General features: G+C 42.4%; 3 protein-coding genes across 3 annotated transcripts; 2 read left to right on the forward strand and 1 right to left on the reverse strand.

The window, feature by feature from the left end:
• The first annotated feature begins 36 nt into the window (after nt 1-36).
• On the forward strand, nt 37-3,955 carry LOC109482187 (phytanoyl-CoA dioxygenase domain-containing protein 1-like). Its single transcript, XM_019784882.1, has 7 exons — nt 37-82; nt 481-557; nt 1,081-1,167; nt 1,903-1,989; nt 2,459-2,590; nt 2,880-3,056; nt 3,593-3,955. Exons 1-7 carry the CDS (start codon nt 37-39, stop codon nt 3,635-3,637), a joined length of 651 nt encoding a protein of 216 aa, XP_019640441.1. The 3' UTR covers nt 3,638-3,955.
• A 1,046-nt stretch (nt 3,956-5,001) lies between these two features.
• On the reverse strand, nt 5,002-13,464 carry LOC109482360. The gene is made up of 10 exons (XM_019785051.1): nt 12,791-13,464; nt 10,061-10,253; nt 9,245-9,351; nt 8,657-8,779; nt 8,138-8,242; nt 7,469-7,593; nt 7,072-7,166; nt 6,902-6,956; nt 6,411-6,557; nt 5,002-6,110 (listed from the first exon to the last, which is right to left on the reverse strand). The coding sequence occupies exons 1-10, from the start codon at nt 13,462-13,464 to the stop codon at nt 5,086-5,088; spliced, it is 2,649 nt and encodes an 882-aa protein (XP_019640610.1). The 3' UTR covers nt 5,002-5,085.
• A 975-nt stretch (nt 13,465-14,439) lies between these two features.
• On the forward strand, nt 14,440-22,363 carry LOC109482420 (farnesyl pyrophosphate synthase-like). Its single transcript, XM_019785132.1, has 11 exons — nt 14,440-14,832; nt 15,235-15,400; nt 15,723-15,787; nt 16,083-16,158; nt 16,739-16,819; nt 17,360-17,482; nt 18,077-18,165; nt 18,578-18,650; nt 18,902-18,979; nt 19,523-19,657; nt 21,293-22,363. Exons 1-11 carry the CDS (start codon nt 14,642-14,644, stop codon nt 21,491-21,493), a joined length of 1,278 nt encoding a protein of 425 aa, XP_019640691.1. The 5' UTR covers nt 14,440-14,641; the 3' UTR covers nt 21,494-22,363.
• Nucleotides 22,364-22,819: the final 456 nt, after the last annotated feature.

Genomic DNA, 22,819 nt, shown 5'->3' on the forward strand with positions numbered 1-22,819 from the left:
AATGCACCTGTAAGCAAGTACACAACCCTTAAGGGCATGCAGGGGTCAAATTGCACACATGACTGGCTCTGTCAATGTTGTGGTAAGTTTGGGAGATCAGAGTTACTAGTACTTAGACCCAATAGCCTTCACGGATACAGAATATGTTTTGAACTGAGTTCACCCTACTAAGTGATTCGTGAAGGATTATATAGTTTAGACAATGTTGGAGACAATTTTGGAAGTGCGTTTTACTGTTTTTGATAGCTTAATAGGTTATAGTTTGGGGAGTCCTGCTGTTGAAGATGACTGTGTTTTGTCATCACTAACGTATTAATGATTGTGAAAAGCCAATCAAGCGAGAAGCTCGCATTAAAAGCTTACTTCACATCTTTAGGATTGATGGCGTATTTTTTAAGGCTGTAACTATGCTATAAGACATCTATATTATACCTGGTAGTTTCCAATGGTTTATACACATTTGTGTTCTGCTCCGTACAGACAAGAGAAAACAGCCGAATGTGGAGAACATCTGCCAGATAATGTGGCCGAGTTCTTACGTTCACAACCTGGACGGGGTGAGTCGTCAAATGTTTATGTATACTTTTGTTCATCACATATTTAGAACACAGCTGATAATTAAGGAATGCAGGAAAAAGAACTATGAAATAGCCTCAGTCTGAGGTTTCCTGCTTAATACCCTTGTATAGCATCCTCCATATAGCCTGGGTGCCATCCCCAGTTGTAAGTTAGCGGGCGGAATACTACTGGGGATGGCACCTAGGCTATCCTCCATAGGCACTTTGAGCGGAGATCTTGCATACTTTAATATAATGTGTTTTTTCCCCAATGGCATCTGTTTTTTAGTACTCAGTTTGTTCCCCACAAAAGCCTGACTTGTAGTCTGGCATGGAGGCTAAGAAGTGTTTACCGTTTTGGGATGTTCATAATGTGCATAAAATCTTGTATTATTTCATGACATAACAATTTCAGGCGAACTTCATTTCTACAGATGATACAGAATTCTACTAGTGCAAAGCTGAAATGAATTCTAGAGTTGCAAAGTTGCAACAATGTACACGCACAACTTTTTTTTTACAGGGCCCCATCCACGCACGCGCAGGAGCCATCGCACGACTGCTGTTGGGAGATGACATGGCCTTCGATTTCGACATGCTGATCTACAAGGTATGACTAAGGCCACACCAATTTAATTTCTTGGTTAACGGATTCGCCTCTTCATTTTTTTCTGATTTGCAAAAAAAAAATAAAAATTCAGAATCAACTGCAAAATGCTCATATTTTGCCCTGAACAGTTGAAAACAGTCCTTTTCTTCTTCTTCCTAGTTGCCACAGTTATTCCATCTTTCAATGCAGTGGTATCATTAAAAGTTCAAAATTCATCGTTTAAATTTTGAACCATCCTGGTGTGTTGACTTCATGGCTCCTATTGTACCATTTTCGGCCATAGTAGGATGCCTAGGCCTGTTTTTATTTTTATTTTTTTTTCGCCCGCCCGCTCCATTATTTTGCTAGAAAAATCCGTTAACCAAGAAATTAAATTGGTGTGGCCTTATTGATTTTTTATAAAAGGGTAGCGACTTTAAAATATAGTATATATTTTTGTACCTTAGTGGGGACTTAATTAATTCCTAGTAGACACATTTGACCTGTCTGTTTAGATGCAAGACAGAGAAAACTTTCGAAATTCACGAATGTTTTTTCTCCAAGTTTGGCAGAAAAGTAGAGCTCCATCGGTTTATCAAGATTATTTTCAACCGCAATGATCAGAGAAAACGACCGTATTCAAAAGTTTAGAACTTTTACAGATAGTAGGAGAAAGTTGTGAACATTTTTTTGGATCAACCCAACTTTGTGCACAAACTTTCGTTCCCTATTCTTCTGACTTTTAACTGTTTCCAGGCTCCCCAGACGAACACCTGCACCCCCTGGCACCAGGACGAGGCTTACTGGCCCGACATGCCGGACAAGCGAGCCGTCTCCTGTTGGGTAAGGACCATACAAATATAGGGTACAAATATAGGGTGCCAACTTGGCACCCTATATTTGTACCCTATATTTGTACTGCCAACATATAGGGTAGAACCATAGAGTGCAAATATAGGGTGCAAACATAGGGTAGAACCACACTGTACAAATATAGGGTGCAAACAGGGTAGAACCATAGGGTACAGATATAGGGTAGAGACATAGGGTACAAATATAGGGTACAAATATACGGCACCGCTTTGATTCAACGTTTATCCAAATGTCACAACAGAGCATCCAGTTGTGTCATTGTATCATTTAAGATATATAAACGGTTGCAATTTTTTTTTACACAAAAAAAACTGTCTAAGCAGAGGCTTCTAGGCTTCTTTAAGCAGATTTTGACATGCACGTTTTTGTTGGGCTTTCATTTATGTACTGGTTGCCAGCCAAACCATGTTAAATGTTCCTGGACCCCCCACCCCCTCAGGTTGCTCTTGATGACGCGACAGTTGATAACGGCTGTATGTGGTTCGTTCCCGGGCCTCACGGGCAGCCAATCCGGCCGCATCGGGCAGCTAAGGAGGGGGTCCATGTGCTGATGACTGACCACTGCTCAGAGGTGAGACCACTGGCATGTCAACACACACATACACACGAACACACACATACACCTACATACATGTACACACACACACACACACACACACACACACGCACTACAAAGTACAAACACACACTACACGCACACACACGTGCACACACACAGACACATGCTTACACACGCACGCACACAAACACCTAGTAGACATACATGTACACACAGACACACTCTACACACACAGAGACACTTGCACACACTAGCAAGCCTATGTAGCCTAGCCTAATGTTACATTTTTCTGTGTATCCAGGCAGAGGGAAAACCCATGCCCATCCCGGCGGGTTCCTGTACCTTCCACCACGGCCGAACGCTGCACTACACACGCGGGAACAGCACGGACAGGGAACGACGCGCCTACATTGTCAACTATCGGCCAATCAGCATGGTGCGCTGGGAACGAGAGCACGACTTCGACCACGCAAAGAAAGTATGTACTGTCCATGACGAAGTTTGTACTAAAGTTTAACACATCAGATAGTTGCTCACCTCGAATTTTCAGTCCCACATCCGTCAAACTTCTTCAGGAGTGAAGTGATTCAATTACTTTGAGCACATGATCTGAGAGACACGTGACTGAATGTACTGTGGTGTGTCCTGCAATGAAACATTGAAGAAAAAATGAGTTATTCAGGGAAAAATAGGAAGGACAAAAATGATTCGAAGTAAATAATGAAAATATTCAGTACATAGTACATTCTACAAGTGAAAGATACATTCCTTTTCAAGGACAACTGAAGCAGTATGATAAAAAAATGTCTACGACTTACTACAATAAATAGTTGTTCCTCTAAGTATTATGATCCAAATATAGAAGCTAAAATGGTATCTGGCTGGCTTTGTAAAGGAACTAAAACTTACCACAGGAAAATTGGCCTCTTCCCGACTTGGTTAGATGATGAGCTTGGTTCTGACAGGTTCCTTGGTGATTTAACCAGCCTAAGCAGACTATAAAATTAATTTCAGGGCATCCAGACGGTACTTGACCTCGACAAGAAAGCAGATGGCTGAGAAGAGACCTGCTGCTGCTTGGTTATCCAATCTACAACCAAGGACTTCATATTCAACTAGAGAGGCCGACATTTACTTTGGAGCAAATACAGCGATGGGTTCACCACATTTACGACATGGCAGGGAAAGATAGCGAAACACAAGGGAAAATAATGTTTTACATGGTATGAAGTAACATACAACTAACAGTTGGATAATTATTCCTTATACCATTGGTTAGAATTTTTAATTGTATAATGCAAAACTGTTGATTTTTAAAGATAATAAGAAGCGTTAATGCCCCGCATTCCAATGCCGGAGCAGGAAACCTTGAAATATCTACCAAAACACTTGAATACAGACATACTGTCAGTTAGCCTCCTGAGTGGTTTGGTGAAGCCATAACAATATCTGTATCTGTATAGCAGTTATAACTGCACCTCGGTGTAAGACACCAGTTAGGCATTAGCTCAGTCAGGCACATGGAAGGGTAGAGACAGCTTTAATAAAATATTTTGTTGTTAACAAAATAACCTCCAGAAAAATGGGATATGGTTAAATAAATTAGAGCTGCCATGCTGTATTATGAAAATTAAATAATGTGGAATGAACTGCTGCCCACCAGTGTCAGGGACCCCTGCAGCAGTATAATCAAAACCTGGATACTACAACTGGTAACACTACTAAACATTTGCTGTTGTTCTAATGTAGCAGAAGGACCCTGATAAGATGAACCAAAACAATAGAAAGGCACCTTTAGCAAGGATATGTCTGAACGATCATTTCTAACACTCATTAAGACTGATTAGGCTTTTTAAATATCCAAAACATTTGTATATTAGTATTATTACAACTCTTACACAATCTTTGATACAAAATATACAAAATTACAGATACAAACTTGTTTACTCTGGGTGAAGTAATTGTTAAGTTACAACTAAACAATCTAAACATATAAGGGCATGTTTTCTGAAGAGGAATGGCATCACTTCAAGTTTGTTTTTGTAATTGCTGTGTGATAACTAAATAGAACCCCATGTGATACTGCTAGTTATCACTCGGGCCGGAACACCCGTATCGAACGTTATCGTGGCTAAGGTATGACATAAATATCATTACTTCTCTGTGTTGTGTTTTTTGTGCAAATTATTAAAATAAACAATTAAAAAAAACGTCATGTGTGATCATAAAAGGGAATGGTCTGCACAAATTTGGCCACTGGACAACAACATAGTTGATGTTTCTGCCGAATGAAAGTAAAATATATTTTGGAATGGTATCACTTCCAGTTTTCCTTGCAGTTGCAGTTTTGTAATAAAATGTGTTTCTGTTGTAATTTTCTAACATTAAATCTAACAAATCTAAATTAACAGTGAATCAAACTAGATATTTGAGGTACACAAGATGACAGCTACTCAGTTACTATACATTTGATGTTTTCCGCCATATGAAAAGAACCTCAGCCGATGCTAGCTCTCTGCCTCTAACCCAGCTGCACCTTTGTCCACAGTACTGTCCGCATCAGGCTGTTCTTTCTGAATCTCTGTCACGATTTCTGTGATCATCTCTTCTCCTATGACCACCGGTACCTCCTCTTCCTCCTCCTCCTCCTCCCCTTGTTCTTTCCTTCCCTCCATCTGCATCTGTTCGAGGATGTCGCTCGCCGTCAGATGCTCGCCTGTCACGAAGCTGAGCGACAGCCGCTCCGAGCCGCCGCTCGTGTTGATCCCATCCAGCGAGGTGTTGTGCGCCGCCGAACTCGACGGAACGATGACCGAAACAGTCTGCTGTCTGCTCGGAGTACTCGTGTTCATGTTTGTCGTGCTCACGACCGGTATGACCAGCGTGTACTGGGCGGTGGCGGCGGCAGTGGTGGTAGTAATGGTGGGTTGGCTTCCTTCGTCGTCGGTAAAGACTAGCTCCTCCACCTCACCTACAACAACACTGCCGTTTAATGCGGTACCCTGGATGAGCTGAGGAATGGGCTGGGACGGTTCGAACCTTACTGGACTCTGTATCATCACAGTCTCGACCATTTCTTCTACAGGTGGGCTGTTTTCTTGCTCGTTGCTCGACCCCTGGGATTGACCCCTGCCCTCCGACCTTGGACCCGTCTCCCCAGGGATGTAGAGCCAGCGCTTACCCGGGGAGAAGCGGGGAGGGCTGGAAATGGGCGACGCGCGGTTGACGACGGTTGGCGGGCGGGGCCGCTTCCTGGTGGGCTCGATGTTGATGCTGAAGGTCTGAACCCGCTTCGGTTGCCTCCCCGCTCGCGTCGGTCCCTTCAACATCTCCACGATCCTCGTCTCCTCCTCTTCGTTCTCATCGTCAGCATCCTCCGTGTGTTCCCTCCTGCTGCCGTCCGCATCCCCGTCCCTGCCCATGTCAGGACGGGCATAGCTGGGGAACCCTGCTGCATTCTTGGGAGCAACTCCCAGGGGAGAGGACAGCCTCGCCGAGACTGCCTCTCTGTCATGCTCACCACTGGCCTTTCCTGGAGAAATAACCAAAAATTTTTTTTAAAAGATACATGCTGATATCGTGATTTTCGGGAGAAACGGTAAGAGGGGAAGACAGCCTGGCAGAGACAAGCACTCTGTCAAGTCGCTACTGGCCTTTCCTGGAGAAGATAAAACACAGTCACTGATGAGAGAAGGTTACAATTATGACATCCTCTTTACCCCAGTTCACCGGCTTTATTTGTACAAATAAGTTAAATAGCTAACCTTGATTCGTAAAGGACACACCTACTGACTACCCTAACCTGCATCAATGTACATAACACCAGACTTACGTTTCCCCCCCTGCTCGTTGTTTTCCGCCCCCCTCGGCCGTCCCTTCCCCCTGCGGGGGGCGTGCTCCTTCCTCTTCTTCTGCTTCTCATCTTCAGAGTCCGACTCAGACTGGTTGAAGGTCGACATGTCAAACTCCTGTCTAAGGGCTGGAGGGAAGGAACACAAAAAACAACCTCAAAATTATGATTAACCCTACTGACCTAAACACTTCTAGCCTGTGTGCCATCCTCTGTAGTTTCCGCCGGAGAATTTTGGAATGTGTATGTGTGCATGTGGTCTTCTTACAACTTTTCCTATAAACTTACTGACTTCAACAGAATTTGTGCAGTACAAATCTAATGCAGCACAAATCTAAATACAAACTTCTCTTCAACTTGTGTGACTTAAATACTTCTGGTGATGTCCTTGTATTATATCTTTATATACTCTTATATATTAAGTCTTGTTGAATACATTTTGTACAATGTACATTGAGCAGGAAATCACTTACAGAGTGCCCTGTCCACCAAATTCCTGTTTTGCTTCTCTTCCTTCTTAAACTTGGCCTGAAATGTACAAATAATTAAAAATAGATATCAATTGGAAATATACATATCAGAAACTGTAAAAATGTCATGACCTTGCAAAAAGTGTGCAAAAAGACATAAATTAGAACCTGACCTTGAGCTGTGCCCTTGTCCTTTTGGGTAACATGGCCGCCATGAGGGTGAAGTCTGTTCCAACTGTGCTCAGGGCCTTGTAGAACTTTATTGTCTCTGTGGAGGAAATCAGAATTGTGGGAGGAAGTTTTAGTAGTTCCAGGGTAATAGAAAAAACATGCATGCTTAGTTGCATTATCTGTCTGTATCTGTATCAGTATTGCCGTATAACCGCCTTTTGGTGTAACACACCAGCTGAGGTCACATTATAGAGGTTACAGCAAAATATGAAAACCATGACAACAAAACTATCTCAGAGATTTGCAGTCATATCTTTCTCAGATCTTGCCATGCCTGTTTTTCCAAAGAATGGTATTCTGGTGTTATTGGCAGATGAAGGAAAAGCCGGAGTTTCGTACCTTTCATGTTCCATGCCTGGGTCTGCGGGACCTTCTTGCGGAAGCTGGAGTATGTCGTGTTGGACTCGTCCTCCCGAACGATGTCACCGTCTGAACCTGCCTTCGCTGGGGTGGAAACGGTCAGGCTGAACAGAGAAGGGTAGAGATGCACATGGCTTTATTTCATTTTATTGGTTCAGCTGTACAAAAAACAGCCAGGGTTGTCCTACTAGTTACAAGACTATCTTAAGCTAACCCTGGAGACAATTATTAAGAACAACAAGCTACATAAGACAAGGACAGGGCATGTTGCTTTATTCAAATCTTTTGTTACCTTCTGTTTTGACAAAATAACCTCTACAAAAAACGGAGTCCAGAGATAGTACAATATCTTAGAATTGACATGTTGCAATGCTTTGATGACCAATGACGAATTTGGTCCATTTGAAGTCACAAAACTCAAGTTTAAACTCTGCCAAAGGACCAGTCAGAGTAGCAAGTTGCAACTATAATGTACATTTCTTAGCTTGTAATAGTAACGTATTTAACAAACTTTTATCCTAAAAATTCTTTTAGATATTTGTAACTACACATGTATTTGTCCACTTGTATTACCACTGCGAAACTGTAAACTTTCCTTCAATGAGAAATAAAACCAATCACTACACTAGCTTGAGCAAAACAACATACCTCTGTTCATTGAGAACGATAGTTCCATCCTCTGCCACCCTGACTTGCGGCACCAACAGACTGTCATCCCCGTCTGCCTCTTCTTCTGCTGGAGGCTTGTCTTGGCTGGAAAAGGGCAGCATTATACAGAAATGTTAGCAGAACGTACCGCACCTGCGAGAAAACCGTAATATATTGTGCATAGCACGTCGGCAGAATGTCTGATATAGGGTTGTATTCGCACATTTAAGGTTAACTTCCCGTCTGTAGTTTCCAAATGTTATGTCAGAAAAGATGTTGTATGCAACAGGCAAATTTCTGATGCAACGTTGACCAAAAATCCAACAAAAAACAAAAAAAAATCAGGGTTTTGTGCAGGTGCAGTACATTCTGCCAACGTGCTTCACTATAAAGAAATGTTATAAGTATCATAACCCCTAAAGCTTCCATTCAAGAAGGCAAATGAGTTTACAGTCTTACACAGTTTGTACCTACTGTACAAAACTGGTAACATCCAACAGGCCTTGGTTCAATCTTTACCTTCCAGCTTCCTCCAACAGTTCTTCCTCCATCTCTTCTTCTTGCCCTCTCTCGCTCATTGCATCAACGTCTTGTTTCTGCTTCTTCTTTTCCTTCAGTTTTTTGGCCTTTTCTTCTGTTGACCTACATTAACAGAAAATGTAATGGTTCCTACTATCATTGACAGAACAACATAGCTCAAAACATGATCAGAGAAAAATGGAAAACAGTCATTTAATCTAAAAAAATCAGTCTGGGGTTCATTGGATGTCAGACGAGTTGAACCTTAGTCAACTTGCCCCATGCCTAAGTAGACCAAGTTGTACCAACACCTAGGTTCAGCCCTAACCCTTACAATGGCAAGTGTCAATGTTTCTTTTTTTAGTTGACAACGGTCCGTTCTGTCCTGATTCTGGACCTGACTTTGGTGGTTGATTAGTACTATAATTTTCCCCATTGACACAAGCATTAAGAATCCTGTCTATAGTGACCACTTGTCCATATAGCCCAGATTTTATCAGCCCCTGATTGGTCTTCTCGAGCAGGTGTAGAAAGTTTGGTACTTACTTCATCATGTTAGTTTTGGGGTTGTAGTAAATGGGTACTTACTTCATCATGTTAGTTTTGGGGTTGTAGTAGATGAGGTCAGCCATGGTCATCCTGTTCTTGTCCGGAGGTTTGCTCTGGTTGTGCCTCTGTCGGCGCTTCGCTGGGCCCTGGAAGTGAAAATGTAAAAGTGCTCTTCAACTAGTTCAGCTTAATAAACTTTTTCTTTGACAAAGAACAGTTGAGCCAGTCTTCCACTGGTCATGACAGAAAATACAGACGTTATGTACAGTATTTACACTTTTTACTTTTACACTATTTACACTTGCACTTGGGAATTTCCCCTACCTAGTCTGCCCTTTACCTCTTCTTCCAGATTGTTCTTTCTCCCTGCCTCTCAGTCTGTGTGGAGTGTACATCCTACAAACAAACAAATAAACAAACCTCTTCCTCCTCCTGCTCCTTCTCCCGTCTCCTCTCAGGCTGAATGTTGGGTGTGTACATCCCGCTGACTCTCCTCTCATGGTGGGGGATGGTCAGCGGACTCTAAACCCTCCCGACTGTCCACAAACAAACAAACAAACCTCTTCCTCCTCCTGCTCCTTCTCCCTTCTCCTCTCAGGCTGAATGTTGGGTGTGTACATGCCGCTGATTCTCCTCTCGCGGTGGGGGATGGTCAGCGGACTCTAAACCCTCCAGACCGTCCACAAACAAATAAACAAACAAACAAACAAACCTCTTCCTCCTCCTGCTCCTTCTCCTCTCAGGCTGAATGTTGGGTGTGTACATGCCACTGACCCTCCTCTCACGGTGGGGGATGGTCCGAACCGTCCACAAACAAACAAATAAACAAACAAACAAACAAACAAACAAACAAACCTCTTCCTCCTCCTGCTCCTTCTCCCTGCGTCTCTCAGGCTGAATGTTGGGTGTGTACATGCCACTGACTCTCCTCTCGCGGTGGGGAATGGTTAGCGGCCGCTCTGAGCCGTCCCGACCGTCCACGCTCGATGTGGAGTCCAGTCTGCGTCTCGGGATCACCAGTGGGGGAATGTGCCGTGGAGGGGGTTTACTGGGAGGGAGGGAATGCACATGTGGTAAGCTTTTCGAAACCTGGACATCTTTATTCAAGTTTACATCGTTGTATTATTCCAAGGTTTGTGCTAATGTAAATTTAGAATAGAATAGGTCATAAATGGGCCATGTACCCATAAGGTAGTCAGGCAGCATTCTTGTTCAATTTTTGTTGTTCAGGTCCCTGAATAAAGGCTTACACTTAGATTTCACAAGAGTAGTACTAGGAAGGAGGGAATGCACATGTGGTAAGCTGTGGGAAACTGGACTACAGTCAAATTTAGTGAACAACTCTATATAAGGCCGCCACCAACTACCCCCCATCTACAACACACTCGTCCAGTCACGTGACCTGTACTGACATTTCAACCCTGGGTCACGTGACTGCCCTACTTATTAGCTGAAGAAAGTTGGTGGATGCCGTCTGAAAGCTCCTACGTTTACAGAACTTTGTCGTGCTTAACAGTTTTAAATCCTTCCTTTTACAACTCTACATAAGGACCACCGATAGGCGATATGGCCACTTTTTGATTGTCCCTTACTTACTAGTAGACAATTTTTTTGATTGACATAAGCATAAAGAATCATACGTCGATGAAGGTTAGACATCCAGGTAATACGATATGCCAAAAAACAGTTACTCAAGCAACTGGATATGATTTTGAAACGTCAGACGTTTCAGCTAGTATCCACTAGCTTTCGTCAGTGACTGAGAGACCAGAGGGGAAAGCAGGTTTATATACACAACCTGTTGATTGAATGATATGCAAATAAAGTGAAGACAAATTTTTGGAAGTCGAAAAAGGAACAAAAGTCAGACAAGTCAAGACAAGATGATGCAAATTAGTCTGAAAGCTCCTCTTATACAGGACAGGAGCTTAAGTGTTGTCTGTCCTCGGGGCTGGGAGTGCCAAATCCCAAGTGCCGGAAAGATCGACCCGTAGCCCCCCTTCCCTGTTGAGGGTGGGGTTGTACATTCTTTCATATATTGCCTCTTTGCCTTATTGCCTCTTGAAAAAGAGGGTAGCTGCTGACTTCTTTGACCACATCAACCAGATAGATGATAACATCAAGTTCACACAGGAGCCAAGTCATGACAACATGCTCCCTTTCCTAGACACCAAAACTATCGTAGAGGAAGATGGTAACCTTCGTTTCGAAGTGTACAGGAAACCAACCCACACTGATCAGTACCTGGCCTTTGATTCCCACCACCCTTTGGAACACAAACTAGCAGTGATCAAAACTCTCTTCCATCGTGCAGACAACATTGTCACTTCAGACCAAGCCAAAACGGACGAACATAGACACCTCCGAGGTGCCCTGGCTAAATGTGGCTACCAAAACTGGACTTTCAACAAAGCGCTCAAACCTTCAGATCAGTCTAAGAAAACCCAGAAGTGCAAACCATTGACCAACAAAAACAAGGCCAACATCACTATTCCGTATGTCCAAGGAGTATCTGAGAAACTCCGACGGATCTTCCAAAACTTCAACATAGCCACTAACTTCAAACCTCACTCAACCCTCAGACAAAGACTGGTACACCCTAAGGGCCGACCTCACAAGGGTACCAAGGCGAATGTTATTTACAGACTCAAATGTGAGGAGCCCAATTGTAACAACACCTACATCGGAGAGACAAGTCGACCGCTTAAAGTAAGGTACAAAGAACATTGCCGACCTAGTGCCAACGGCTACTCCTCAGCTATTTTCCACCACCTACAACACAACCAGGGTCACTCTTTCAAACTCGAGTCCACGGATATCTTAGACCGCGAAACACGCTGGTGGGAACGGGGTGTTAAAGAGGCAATATATGAAAGAATGTACAACCCCACCCTCAACAGGGAAGGGGGGCTACGGGTCGATCTTTCCGGCACTTGGGATTTGGCACTCCCAGCCCCGAGGACAGACAACACTTAAGCTCCTGTCCTGTATAAGAGGAGCTTTCAGACTAATTTGCATCATCTTGTCTTGACTTGTCTGACTTTTGTTCCTTTTTCGACTTCCAAAAATTTGTCTTCACTTTATTTGCATATCAATCAACAGGTTGTGTATATAAACCTGCTTTCCCCTCTGGTCTCTCAGTCACTGACGAAAGCTAGTGGATACTAGCTGAAACGTCTGACGTTTCAAAATCATAATTATCCAGTTGCTTGAGTAACTGCTTTTTGGCACATAAAGAATCATGTCTATAATGACCACCTGTCAACATAGACCAGGTTTAACTGGGCACATATGAGTGGTCTTCTTGGGCACTTTTGACGGATTACTCAACTTTACATCAATGAATTTCTTCCAATGCCCATTCACACACTGTATGACATAAAAAGGTCTTACAGACGTTACAGTTACACAAATATTATTGGATATATTACAGGTGAGCCAGTCCTTCAATTGGACCTAAGAAAATGTTCACAGCCTTTATTCTTTAGGAATGTCTCACAATAGTTAGATATATGATATTGGACATTTTACAGGCAAGTCAGTCCTACAGTTTGATCTCAAAGTGTCCAGAGAGTTTTTACCAACCTCCCAAAAGGCTCAGACATCCTTTGTACGGGTGGTGGCTCCTGGAAAGGTTTTTCTGCAGGATCCTCCTTCTTCTCCTTCTTCTTCTCCCCATCACTCTGCCCTGGCTCCTTCTCCTCTGTTACTGCAGGTTTACCTGAGGTCGATGACCCCTGTCTCGGCCGTCCCAGGTTCGGTACTGCCGTCACGCGCTTCCTACGCCCGGCGACCGACGCAGACTTCTGTCCACCATTGTTAGACGTCTTCACATCCTTCTGAATTTTACCAGCATCAGCATCGCTTGTTTTCTTGTTCTTCTCAATGTTTGATGACAAAGTGTTATCGGTGGTGCCCGAGTCAGTGGTGTTTTTGCCAGCAACTTTGTCGCCTGCAGTTTTTTCTGTCTGCTTGCTGAGTGCTTTATTTGGCTGAGTAGGTCTTACTGAAGAGATTGAATCAGTTTTCTGTGCCGGTGGTGTTGAGACATTTTGTAATGTCTTAGCTGATGTCTCAGGCTGCTTCTTGGCTTTCTCCTCAGCTGCTTGGACTGTTGTCTTCTCCTGCTTGTCGTGACCTTTTGGTTCCTTCTCTGTGACCTTGGCGGGAGGTTCTTTTGATGTGGAGGGCGTCTTACCTCTGGGTGCAGCCGCCGCTGACTTGACGTTTGGTCGGAAGACTGCCCTCGCCCGCCGCATTTTGGCACGTTCCAACAGCACTGGGAAGAATACAAAATTTCGAAGATTTGTCAGGCATACTTATAATCTTAGTTTACCACGCTTACAAGAAATCAACGTATCTTCAAGATATCTACAGTTGTTGTGAATGTCTTTTCTTAAGTAAAAACTCTACTAGGAGATTTCTTCTTTCTGCTTCTATGCATATTCCACTACTGTCACTTCCTCCCAGCCTGCAGGGCAGGGAGACCATTTAGACCTTGAATTTGACCTTCCGTCTATCAGTCTGTAGTTACACTACTTACCTTCACTTCCAGTGATTCTACCTTATTTAGATAAGTACAAACAAACAACAAACCAAATAGACAAATGCACTGAGAACTCCATATATGGACGTAACAAAAATCCAGCCACCACCAACAGTCTACTGACACTGACAGTTCAACTAATGGAATTCGGACAGCTGCACCAATAATATTGGCTTCAGTCAGGGAAAATAACTCGCTGAGTGTCACATCACCACCCAAGATGATGCAAGTGAAGCATTTTTGTTACATCAGCTGTCGATAATCATTCATGTCTTTTGACTGTAATTTCTTCTTCTTCTTCTTTGAGACATGCTAAAAAATCTACGATGATTCTGTGGCAATGACATTGCGAAATATATCTTCATCTTAGCCTGAGGAACCAGCTGCCACATGGTATGTGGATATCTGCCCTGATCTTTTAATATTATACACAGGAAAAGATTTTTTATTTTTTTGGACAAGATGAAGCATGTTCTACGGTAGACCACCAGTAGCGTCAACGTTTACAGCCTACGAGAGGGCATTCTGTCTACATTGTCCTTCATGTTACCTCCGTAAAATCTCTAAGAATCTATGGACACAAAGACAAACTGATGACTAGCTCCAACTCACCCGATTATTGCGAAAGAAGGAGAAAATCTTATCTTGCACGAGACGAAATTTTTTCAGCCACGCGCCGCCATGTTGGTTGACGTTCGAGCGCATGCGCGAGAAAAAAAATCTCCCGCCATGCAGCGTTCGATGTCAGGTCAAAGTTCACAAACATGGAGCTGAGGTCAAACCGTAAAAACGCGTGGCCAAGATTATGACGACTTTCTCAACGATTTGACGGCAGCTAGCTCGACTCCTGGCGGCAAAAATTACCGAGATGGGAAGATGATAGAGGCTAGATGCACTCTGCGGTCGCTGTGAGTTTTCTGGGCAGGCGATTGGTCGGGAGGCTGATGGTACGATGGGCCGGACCAATCAGACGCGGGGGTGGCACGCGCGAAACATCACCTCATCCAGCTGGAGATCAAACGTGCCGACACTTCAGCAGGAGGAAGAAGAACTTCAAGTCGCAGATCTGGCAGCAACAGGGGTAAGTGGGGTCCTGGATCACTGTATTAAATTAAGCAAGAAGTAAGATTTATAAATTATAGTGTGTAAAACTGCTCAGAACAAACCTTAAACATTTGAAGATCATTATTTCAGAGTACTTAGTATTCATACCTCATTTGAAGTGATCCAAACTTGGTAGGGTCTTTATATAATACTCCATAGACATGTCCAAGACAGTTACCTGTCAGGTGCACTAGGGGGTCGAGTGGGTAGCGGAAGGGTGTTTGTCCCTGAACCAAGAGGTCCCGGGTTCGTCGAGTCCTACCTTGTCACCAATCTTGTGCCCTTGGGAAAGGTAACAGCAGTGAACCTTAATCCGACATCGGAAGGTTCCACCAGGTGTTTTATCATACACTAATGCTTCCCTAATGTTTCCCTATAGACCACAGGTAGACATGGGGGACAGCAGTAATAAGAAGTTAAAGATGGCGAGTCACGACGCGGACATCGAGAGGTTTGACCAGGCGTTCCATCAGCTTGTGACGGAACTGATCGACGAAGACGCGAAAAACCCGGAGATCAGTGACGCCATGGTCAGGTTCAGACAGGTTTGGATGATTCTTACGTTTTTCCCATCATTTTAACTGTTAGTACACTGGCATACCTTTTTGGCTGCCAATAAAAAATGTACTGGGTATGTTATTACAGGGTTAGGTAGCAGGGAGAAGGTTTTGGAAGAAGTCTAGAGTTTTCCACTTTGTACTTGCCTCTTTTACAAGAATCTTAGACCAACTTCTTGCATTACATTCCTATTATTACTGTTTATGACTATTGACATTATTGTGTAGTATTTGGATGGAAAAGGTACATAGGTAGAGTATATGTAAATTCTTGCTTAAATTGATCCACTCTTATTTTCCTGATCATCAGGTGTTAGAGTACAACTGTCCAGGTGGGAAGAGGAACAGAGGTCTGAGTGTCATCACGTCTTACAGGTGAGTTACCTGGCTACAGGTGAACAGTTGCACTTTCACTTCTCAGGCATATTTGCATGGTTCTAATTTTGGATTGTCAGAAAAGTGTATCACTAAGTTACTCTCCATTAGCAGAGGTTGATGGTGGAAGGTCGTTTGCTTTTTATATATGGCCCCCTTTTTTTTTGTCGCTACCACCACCATGGGTGGGGAAATGGTTACAGACTGGCCAATTTGATACTGTCTTACCCCCACCAAAAGATCTGCTTGAAGATTATCACTAAGTTACATACTAATATCCATTTCCATCCTGCAGGTATCTCGTCAACAGTGATCAGCTGACTGAAGAGAACATTCACAGAGCCATGGTGGTCGGCTGGTGTATTGAATGGGTACGTTTGTTTGTTCTTATTTGTCTCAGATTCGACATATCACATTTTTGTGGGACCGAAGCTGATTTCCCATTACAATCTGACTTTTTAAATGATTTCAGCTCCAAGGGAGTGAAGTATAGCCTGAGTGTCAGCCTTGTTAGCTTTCGTCTTCTCCCCAAGATTGTCGTGGAGCGGATTTTGGGGAGCGGACAAAAGCTAACAAGGCTGACACTCAGGCTAAGTGAAGTACAATGTATATTGTTTGGGGCATGTTTGTGTATGTGTTCACACTGCAGTTTATGTATATTCTGCCAGGGGGTGCTTATTGTCATTGGGGATGATGTCAGTCTACTTAATTGCCAAGTTTCAGACATTTTCACTTTTCTGGTATTTCTTCTTGTTTCCAACAAGGCCAAATCCCTCAGTGTACAAAATACTTTTTTGAACCAGGTTACGAAGTGGGCAAACCTTTTTCCCGCTGTCCCTGTAAACTTAGTTTTATGTTATATACAGTATTGGGGTTCACTCTGAGGACCTGTCATTGTGATGTACATTATGTTGACTATTGTTTCACATCTATGTTTTTTTTTGTTCCCAGCTACAGGCTTTCTTCCTGGTTCTGGATGACATCATGGACCAGTCCCAGACCAGGAGAGGACAGCCCTGCTGGTACAGAGTCGTATGTAGTCTCATGTTCACATCTTATACAAGGAATTAAACCATTATCAAACTGCTTTCTGTTTGTAGCACTGTGTTCATCCCCCGATATTCTCAGTGACATATTGTGCCCTTTATTGTTTATTTGTTTATTTATTATTTGCATGTATAAAAAAAGTTACATAATCAACAATAGCAATAAGAGAATATGCGGGGTAGTAGGCCAGAAACCTAGGACCTGGTGGTTTTTCTAAAGGACCTACCCTACAAAAGGTACTTTGCACAAATTTCCTTAGGTGAAAATGAGTACCTAGCTTCGGTTAGAGATGTCCTCTCGGATTGGGATGTAAAGTTAAAAGCCATGTGTTTAAGGAGAGCCACCCCTTGAGCATGTTCCCACCACATTTAAAGAGTTGGGATCTTTGAAGGTGTAAAGTGGATTAAACGGTCTTGTGTAGTCTAACATACTGTTATTAGAGCCCTCAGCCTAATGAGTTTCAGTAAATGTCAATGGAAGAAGAAAAAGAATGACAATGATGTTTGTTTGTGTGTGCCCCTTCAGGAAGAGGTTGGGAATATGGCCATTAACGACGCCTGCTACATCGAGTCCTGCATCTACAAACTGCTGCGGAGGTTCTGCCGAGACCAGCCGTACTACGTGGACCTGCTGGAGCTGTTCCAAGGGGTAATGGACACGGGAATGTTCAGATTTTATGACGTATGGATCAAGCTAACGATATACCATCCAGTACCAATCGTATCAGGAAAGCATAATAGAATTGATATTTCTTTTCACAATCTACCCAAAATGAATTATTTATATTGTATTCAGATATTATCTGAATACATTTATCTGTCTTAATGTTTTATGGAAATAAAAATTCCTTTTGGGTAGATTGTGAAAAGAAATTTCAATTCTATTATGCCTTCCTGATAGAATAAATTAATCATCAAAAGATGTTTATAGGGTCTACAAAAATATTTCAACTGTGTAAGTTTTTGTTGACTTTCAACAAGTGGTCTTTTTCACATACTTTTTATTTAATGAAAGTTTATTGCAAATTCATGCCCGGGGGCTAATTGCAAGAACATGATAACAACAAATAAACAGTAAAAATGATAATGTAATATAATATCAATAAAAGAGTTAAGACAAAGAAGGGCAAACAACATTCAAATTATAGTACATCTGCTAATATAGCTGTTTCTAATGTGCAATCTGAAATGACTGTAGCACTGTCAACACATATTGATCACTGTTGAATGTCTCTGTTTTCAGACGACGTACAAGACGATAGTGGGTCAGTCTCTGGACCTGATCACATCCCCCGACGGGAAAGTCAACCTCAGTAACTTCACAGAGGAGAGGTAATGGCACAGGGCCTGTAGGGACACATGTTATTCTGATGGGTTTTTTGTTTTGAGTGCAATTATGAATAGTGATGTTGAGAGGAGAGTAATAGTGACAAGAACGATGTGATGAAAAAGTAATGATGATGAGTCTTGATGATGATAGCAATGAGAATCAAAATGGAATGAGAATATTGACAATGCTTTACACACTCTCCATCTCATCATTTGCATCATCTCATGTTCATCAAAATCTGATGATGATGGAATGATGAGTTGAGAGCTTGTAAAGCTTCACCCTTAAGTATTGTAATCTAAGTTGCAGTTGTGTCAAAATGGACTTCTTTGTAAAGCTTTACTTCATGTAATACAGTTCAAGTGTTGAACAATCTACCTTTAGCTTGATACATGTGTAATTTGTTTTGAACAGGTACAATGCAATAGTGAAGTACAAGACTGCCTTTTACTCCTTCCACCTGCCAGTGGCGGCTGCTATGTACATGGTGAGTAAGGGGTCCACCCCACCGGCCAGTGTGAGTGGGCTAAACCTAACAGTCCAGTCTTACGCAGCTTGTACTTGCTGTTCAAATCTAATGTGTTGCACCTAAAAGGCAGAATATTTGGATTCTGCAACAAACAAACAAACAAACAAACAAACAAAAACTGTGTAGTATAAGACCTTCATCCACGATTCAAAACAGACAATATAGTAAGAGAATGTATGATTTAAGGTTGTTGTTTTCTTTCACCTCAGGCTGGTATCACCAGTAAGGAGTCCCACGAAAATGCCAAGACAATTCTTCTAGAGATGGGCCGCTTCTTCCAGATACAGGTAAAGACAGTCTTTCTCAAGATTAGACATCCTGGGAGAACTTCACATAATACAAATAGATCAAGCAATTGGATAAAGTCTGTGAGGAGTCGCTGTCTTTCATCAGTGACCCAGAAGTGATTCATGAGTGAGAAACAAAATAGGTAATTTAAAGTGACTTTCCCAAGGGCACAGCATTGGGGTCCGATAGGGATTCAAGCCCGGAACCTTTAGTTTCTAAGTCAACAACCCTAACCACAAGGCCACATTGCCACCTTAACAAGACCAACCCACCTGGCCATCTCTACCAACTTACTGTACTGCACATGTCACATGTTTTATCCAGAACCATGCTCAGACTTGGTACCAGATAGTCCATGTGTATCCAGAACCGTGCCTGGAGCAATTCCCAAACCATGTCTACCGATTCTAACCCTTACCCATTGAGGCACAGAACTAGATAGGCACGGTTCTGGATACAGTTATAGCACCTGTCCTTGTCCTAACTAGTGTAAAGACGTCTTGTATGATAATGTAAAGGATTGACTATCATTTCTATTCCAGGATGATTACCTGGACTGTTACGGAGACCCGGCGGTGACAGGGAAGGTCGGTACCGATGTGGAGGAGAACAAGTGCAGCTGGCTGGTTGTGCAGGCACTCAGGCTGGTCAACAACGGGCAGCTCACACTTCTGCAGGTGGGTTTGGCACTGTAGATGCCCTGTTGCTTGGTCTTCCTTTAGGGTGTCTGGTCCAGTTGTTGGCGACCCTGCCTCTGGATCAAGAGGTTGGGAGTTTGAATCCTGGCTGTTGTCACTCATCCGAAATGGAATGCTACTGGAAAGAGTTGCAGTGTCTGGGACAGGATGTAGCTGTGGTCCACTGTTCATTGTGCTTGTCGAAAGGAGCTAGAGAAATTCCCCCAGTACAATGAACCTGTAAAAACTGTACATAGCGTCTGTCTTCTCTGTCAGTGGAAGAGTAAGCTCGTCAGTGAGGTAAAACTGGATCGAGATCACTTTCCTTTTCTTGGCCAGTGTTTGTTCTTGTCATCACCTTCTACATTCAGCTAAGGCCTCACCAATTTGATTTCTTGGTTAACGGATTCGCCCGCTTCTTTTTTTTCTGATTTGCAAAAAAAAAATTCAGAATCAACTGCAAAATGCTCATATTTTGCCCTGAACAGCTGAAAACAGTCTTTTTATTCCTAGTTGTTACAGTTATTCCATCTTTCAATGCAGTGGTATCATTAAAAAGTTCAAAATTCATTGTATAAATTTTGAACCAGCCTGGTGTGTTGACTTCATGGCTAAAAGGTAAAAACACTGCAGTCACGATGTGTTTTAGTTCTTCTTTCCTATTTTTTCCCTCAGAATGCCCTGTTGTATTGGTCCATGTTTGTTCTTGTCATCTCCTTGTAGATTTATCCCATCTAGAACAGAATTGATCCCATCAGGGCAGTTTGAAGCCTGGCTGCCTGCAGCACGGAGAGTTAAATTACCGTCTAATGCCGTCACTCTTCTGTGGTGACCTCTCATATTGATTTTCTTTATCAAAATACACTCGGTTTCGACAGGGTTGACTTCATCATTACCTCTGTGTATAGAGATCTTGTTTTGGGTGAGTTTGCTTGTGTGTTTGTTTGTACAGTTGAGTGACAGTGCGTGGGTGGGGGGAATTCCCTAACCACGGTCCACAAAAGCTGCTATTGACTTTCTTTATCAGAATACAGTCAGTTTCAACAGGGTTGGCTTCATTGCATCTGTGTATAGGGATCTTGTTTTGGGTGTTTTTGCTTGTGTGTTTGTACAGTTGAGTGACAGTGCTTGGGTGGGGGAATTCCCTATCCACAGACCACAAAAGCTGCTATTGACTTTCTTTTTCAAAATTCAGTCACTTTCAACAAGACTGACTTCATTAATTTTTTTTTACATTTGTGTATAGAGATCTTGTTTTGGGAGTGTTTGCTTGTGTGTTTGTACAGTTGAGTGACAGCACATGGTGGGGGGAATTCCCTAACCACGGACCACAAAAGCTGCTTTCAGTTTATTTGGCTGTAGGCATAGCTTTTTTAATGGCAAATTTTGCAAGGGTTTCTGATTTTATGCATTTTTATGATTATTGTATGTTATTGTAGGAATTTGTATTTCATGTCAACAATTGCTCGACTTTGTAATTTGTATTGCACTGTATTTATATGTGTTAGGGAGGACAACTTGTAAAGGTGTCAATACACCTGTTTTGTCCTCCCTTCCACTTGTATGTTTGTACTTGTGGTGAATTCTAATAAACAAATAAACAAATGACGAGAAATTGTTTATTTTCTTCTCCAGGAAAACTATGGTCAGAATGACCCGACGAAGGTTGCAGCGGTGAAGCAGCTGTATGGGGAGCTGTGCCTGCAGGACGAGTTCTGGAAGTTCGAGGAGAGCAGCTACACACAGCTCATGACTCTCATCAACTCCTCTCACCAGGATCTGCCAAAGGAAATGTTCGTCGCCTTCGCACAGAAGATTTACAAGAGAAAGAAATAACAGTCTCCTTAAAGATTAAGAGAAAAATGACAGATTTTAGTGCATGGGATTCAGAGGATGGGATTCAGTCTATATTCAGTAGATCAGTTACACTCAGCCGGTGATGCTTGTCAATTTTCTCTCAGCAAAACCTGCCTAAGGAAATGTTCGTCGCCTTCGCACAGAAGAATTACAAGAGACAGAAATAACACTACTTAAAGATTAAGAGAAAAAATTATGGCATTTTATTAGATGGGATTCAGTCTATTTTCTATATTGAGCAGAGCAGTTACACTCAGCTGATGCAACTAACTCTTCTCAACTTCTTACCCGAAGAAATGTTTGTTGCGTTTGCTCAGAAGAATTATATGCAACAGAAATAAGTCTTATTCTTGCTCCATAAAGATTCTGAGAAAAATTTATGACACATTTTATCGGATGGGGTTGATTCTATGTTACCACTGCAAGGCCCAGACCTTTTGACAAGCTACACGCAAGAGCAAAGTATGCTGTGAAAAAGGTGGCAAAAGACGCACAAAGTGAGGAAAGTAGAAAAGACTAGTAGCTGATGGAAGTAGATTTTCGGATTCAACAACAACGACATGACAGTCACTGTATACTGGGTGTTGTAAATGTATTTAAGACAGCCTCCAGAAGTGAAGTCAGAAAGTAGAGATCTTGATATTAAAAGCAACATTCTGTATTGATGTAGATGTCATGGGTAATTCAGCGTAACTTTGATGTTATGTAATTAAGTTATGATTATAACAGTTTTTATCTGTATGAACAGACAAGCCAGCAAGATAAGTGTACAGTATGTGTATGTACAAATGCTGTATTGGGTGTCTGCAAATTATTCAATGCAAAGCTAATTAAAGGGAATGATAGATATAATGTCTCTATTTTACTTTGTCCCCGTTATTTTTCTTATCTAATTACTAATTTGTGCCCATTTTCTATTCTTGGCATTGAACCTAGGACAGTGGATTTTGAAATTGAACTCAATATTGCCTTAAAAACTACCTCTGCATGTCAAGTATCATGGCCAGCCTACCCATATGTGTGTGGAAGGCGTTCAGCACTAAGAACAGGCATACTTCCTAGGACAGTGGACTTTATAGATTGCTGTAGAGGTGCTAGTCAAGTATTACGTCTATCCTACCCTCTATACATGTGTGTCTACAGTAGACAATGTGTGTGTGTTCCAGTGTGTGGAAGGTGTTCAGCACCAAGGACAGGCTTATTCCTGGGACAGTGCACATATGGATTGTGTTGAAACTTGTATCTGCTAGTCAAGTATTACGTCTATCCTACCAATATACATGTACTTCTACAGTAGACAATGTA

The sequence above is a fragment of the Branchiostoma belcheri genome, unplaced genomic scaffold (genome assembly GCF_001625305.1).
Source record: "Branchiostoma belcheri isolate BF01 breed outbred unplaced genomic scaffold, Haploidv18h27 scaffold6, whole genome shotgun sequence".
In the NCBI taxonomy this organism is placed as follows: domain Eukaryota; kingdom Metazoa; phylum Chordata; class Leptocardii; order Amphioxiformes; family Branchiostomatidae; genus Branchiostoma; species Branchiostoma belcheri.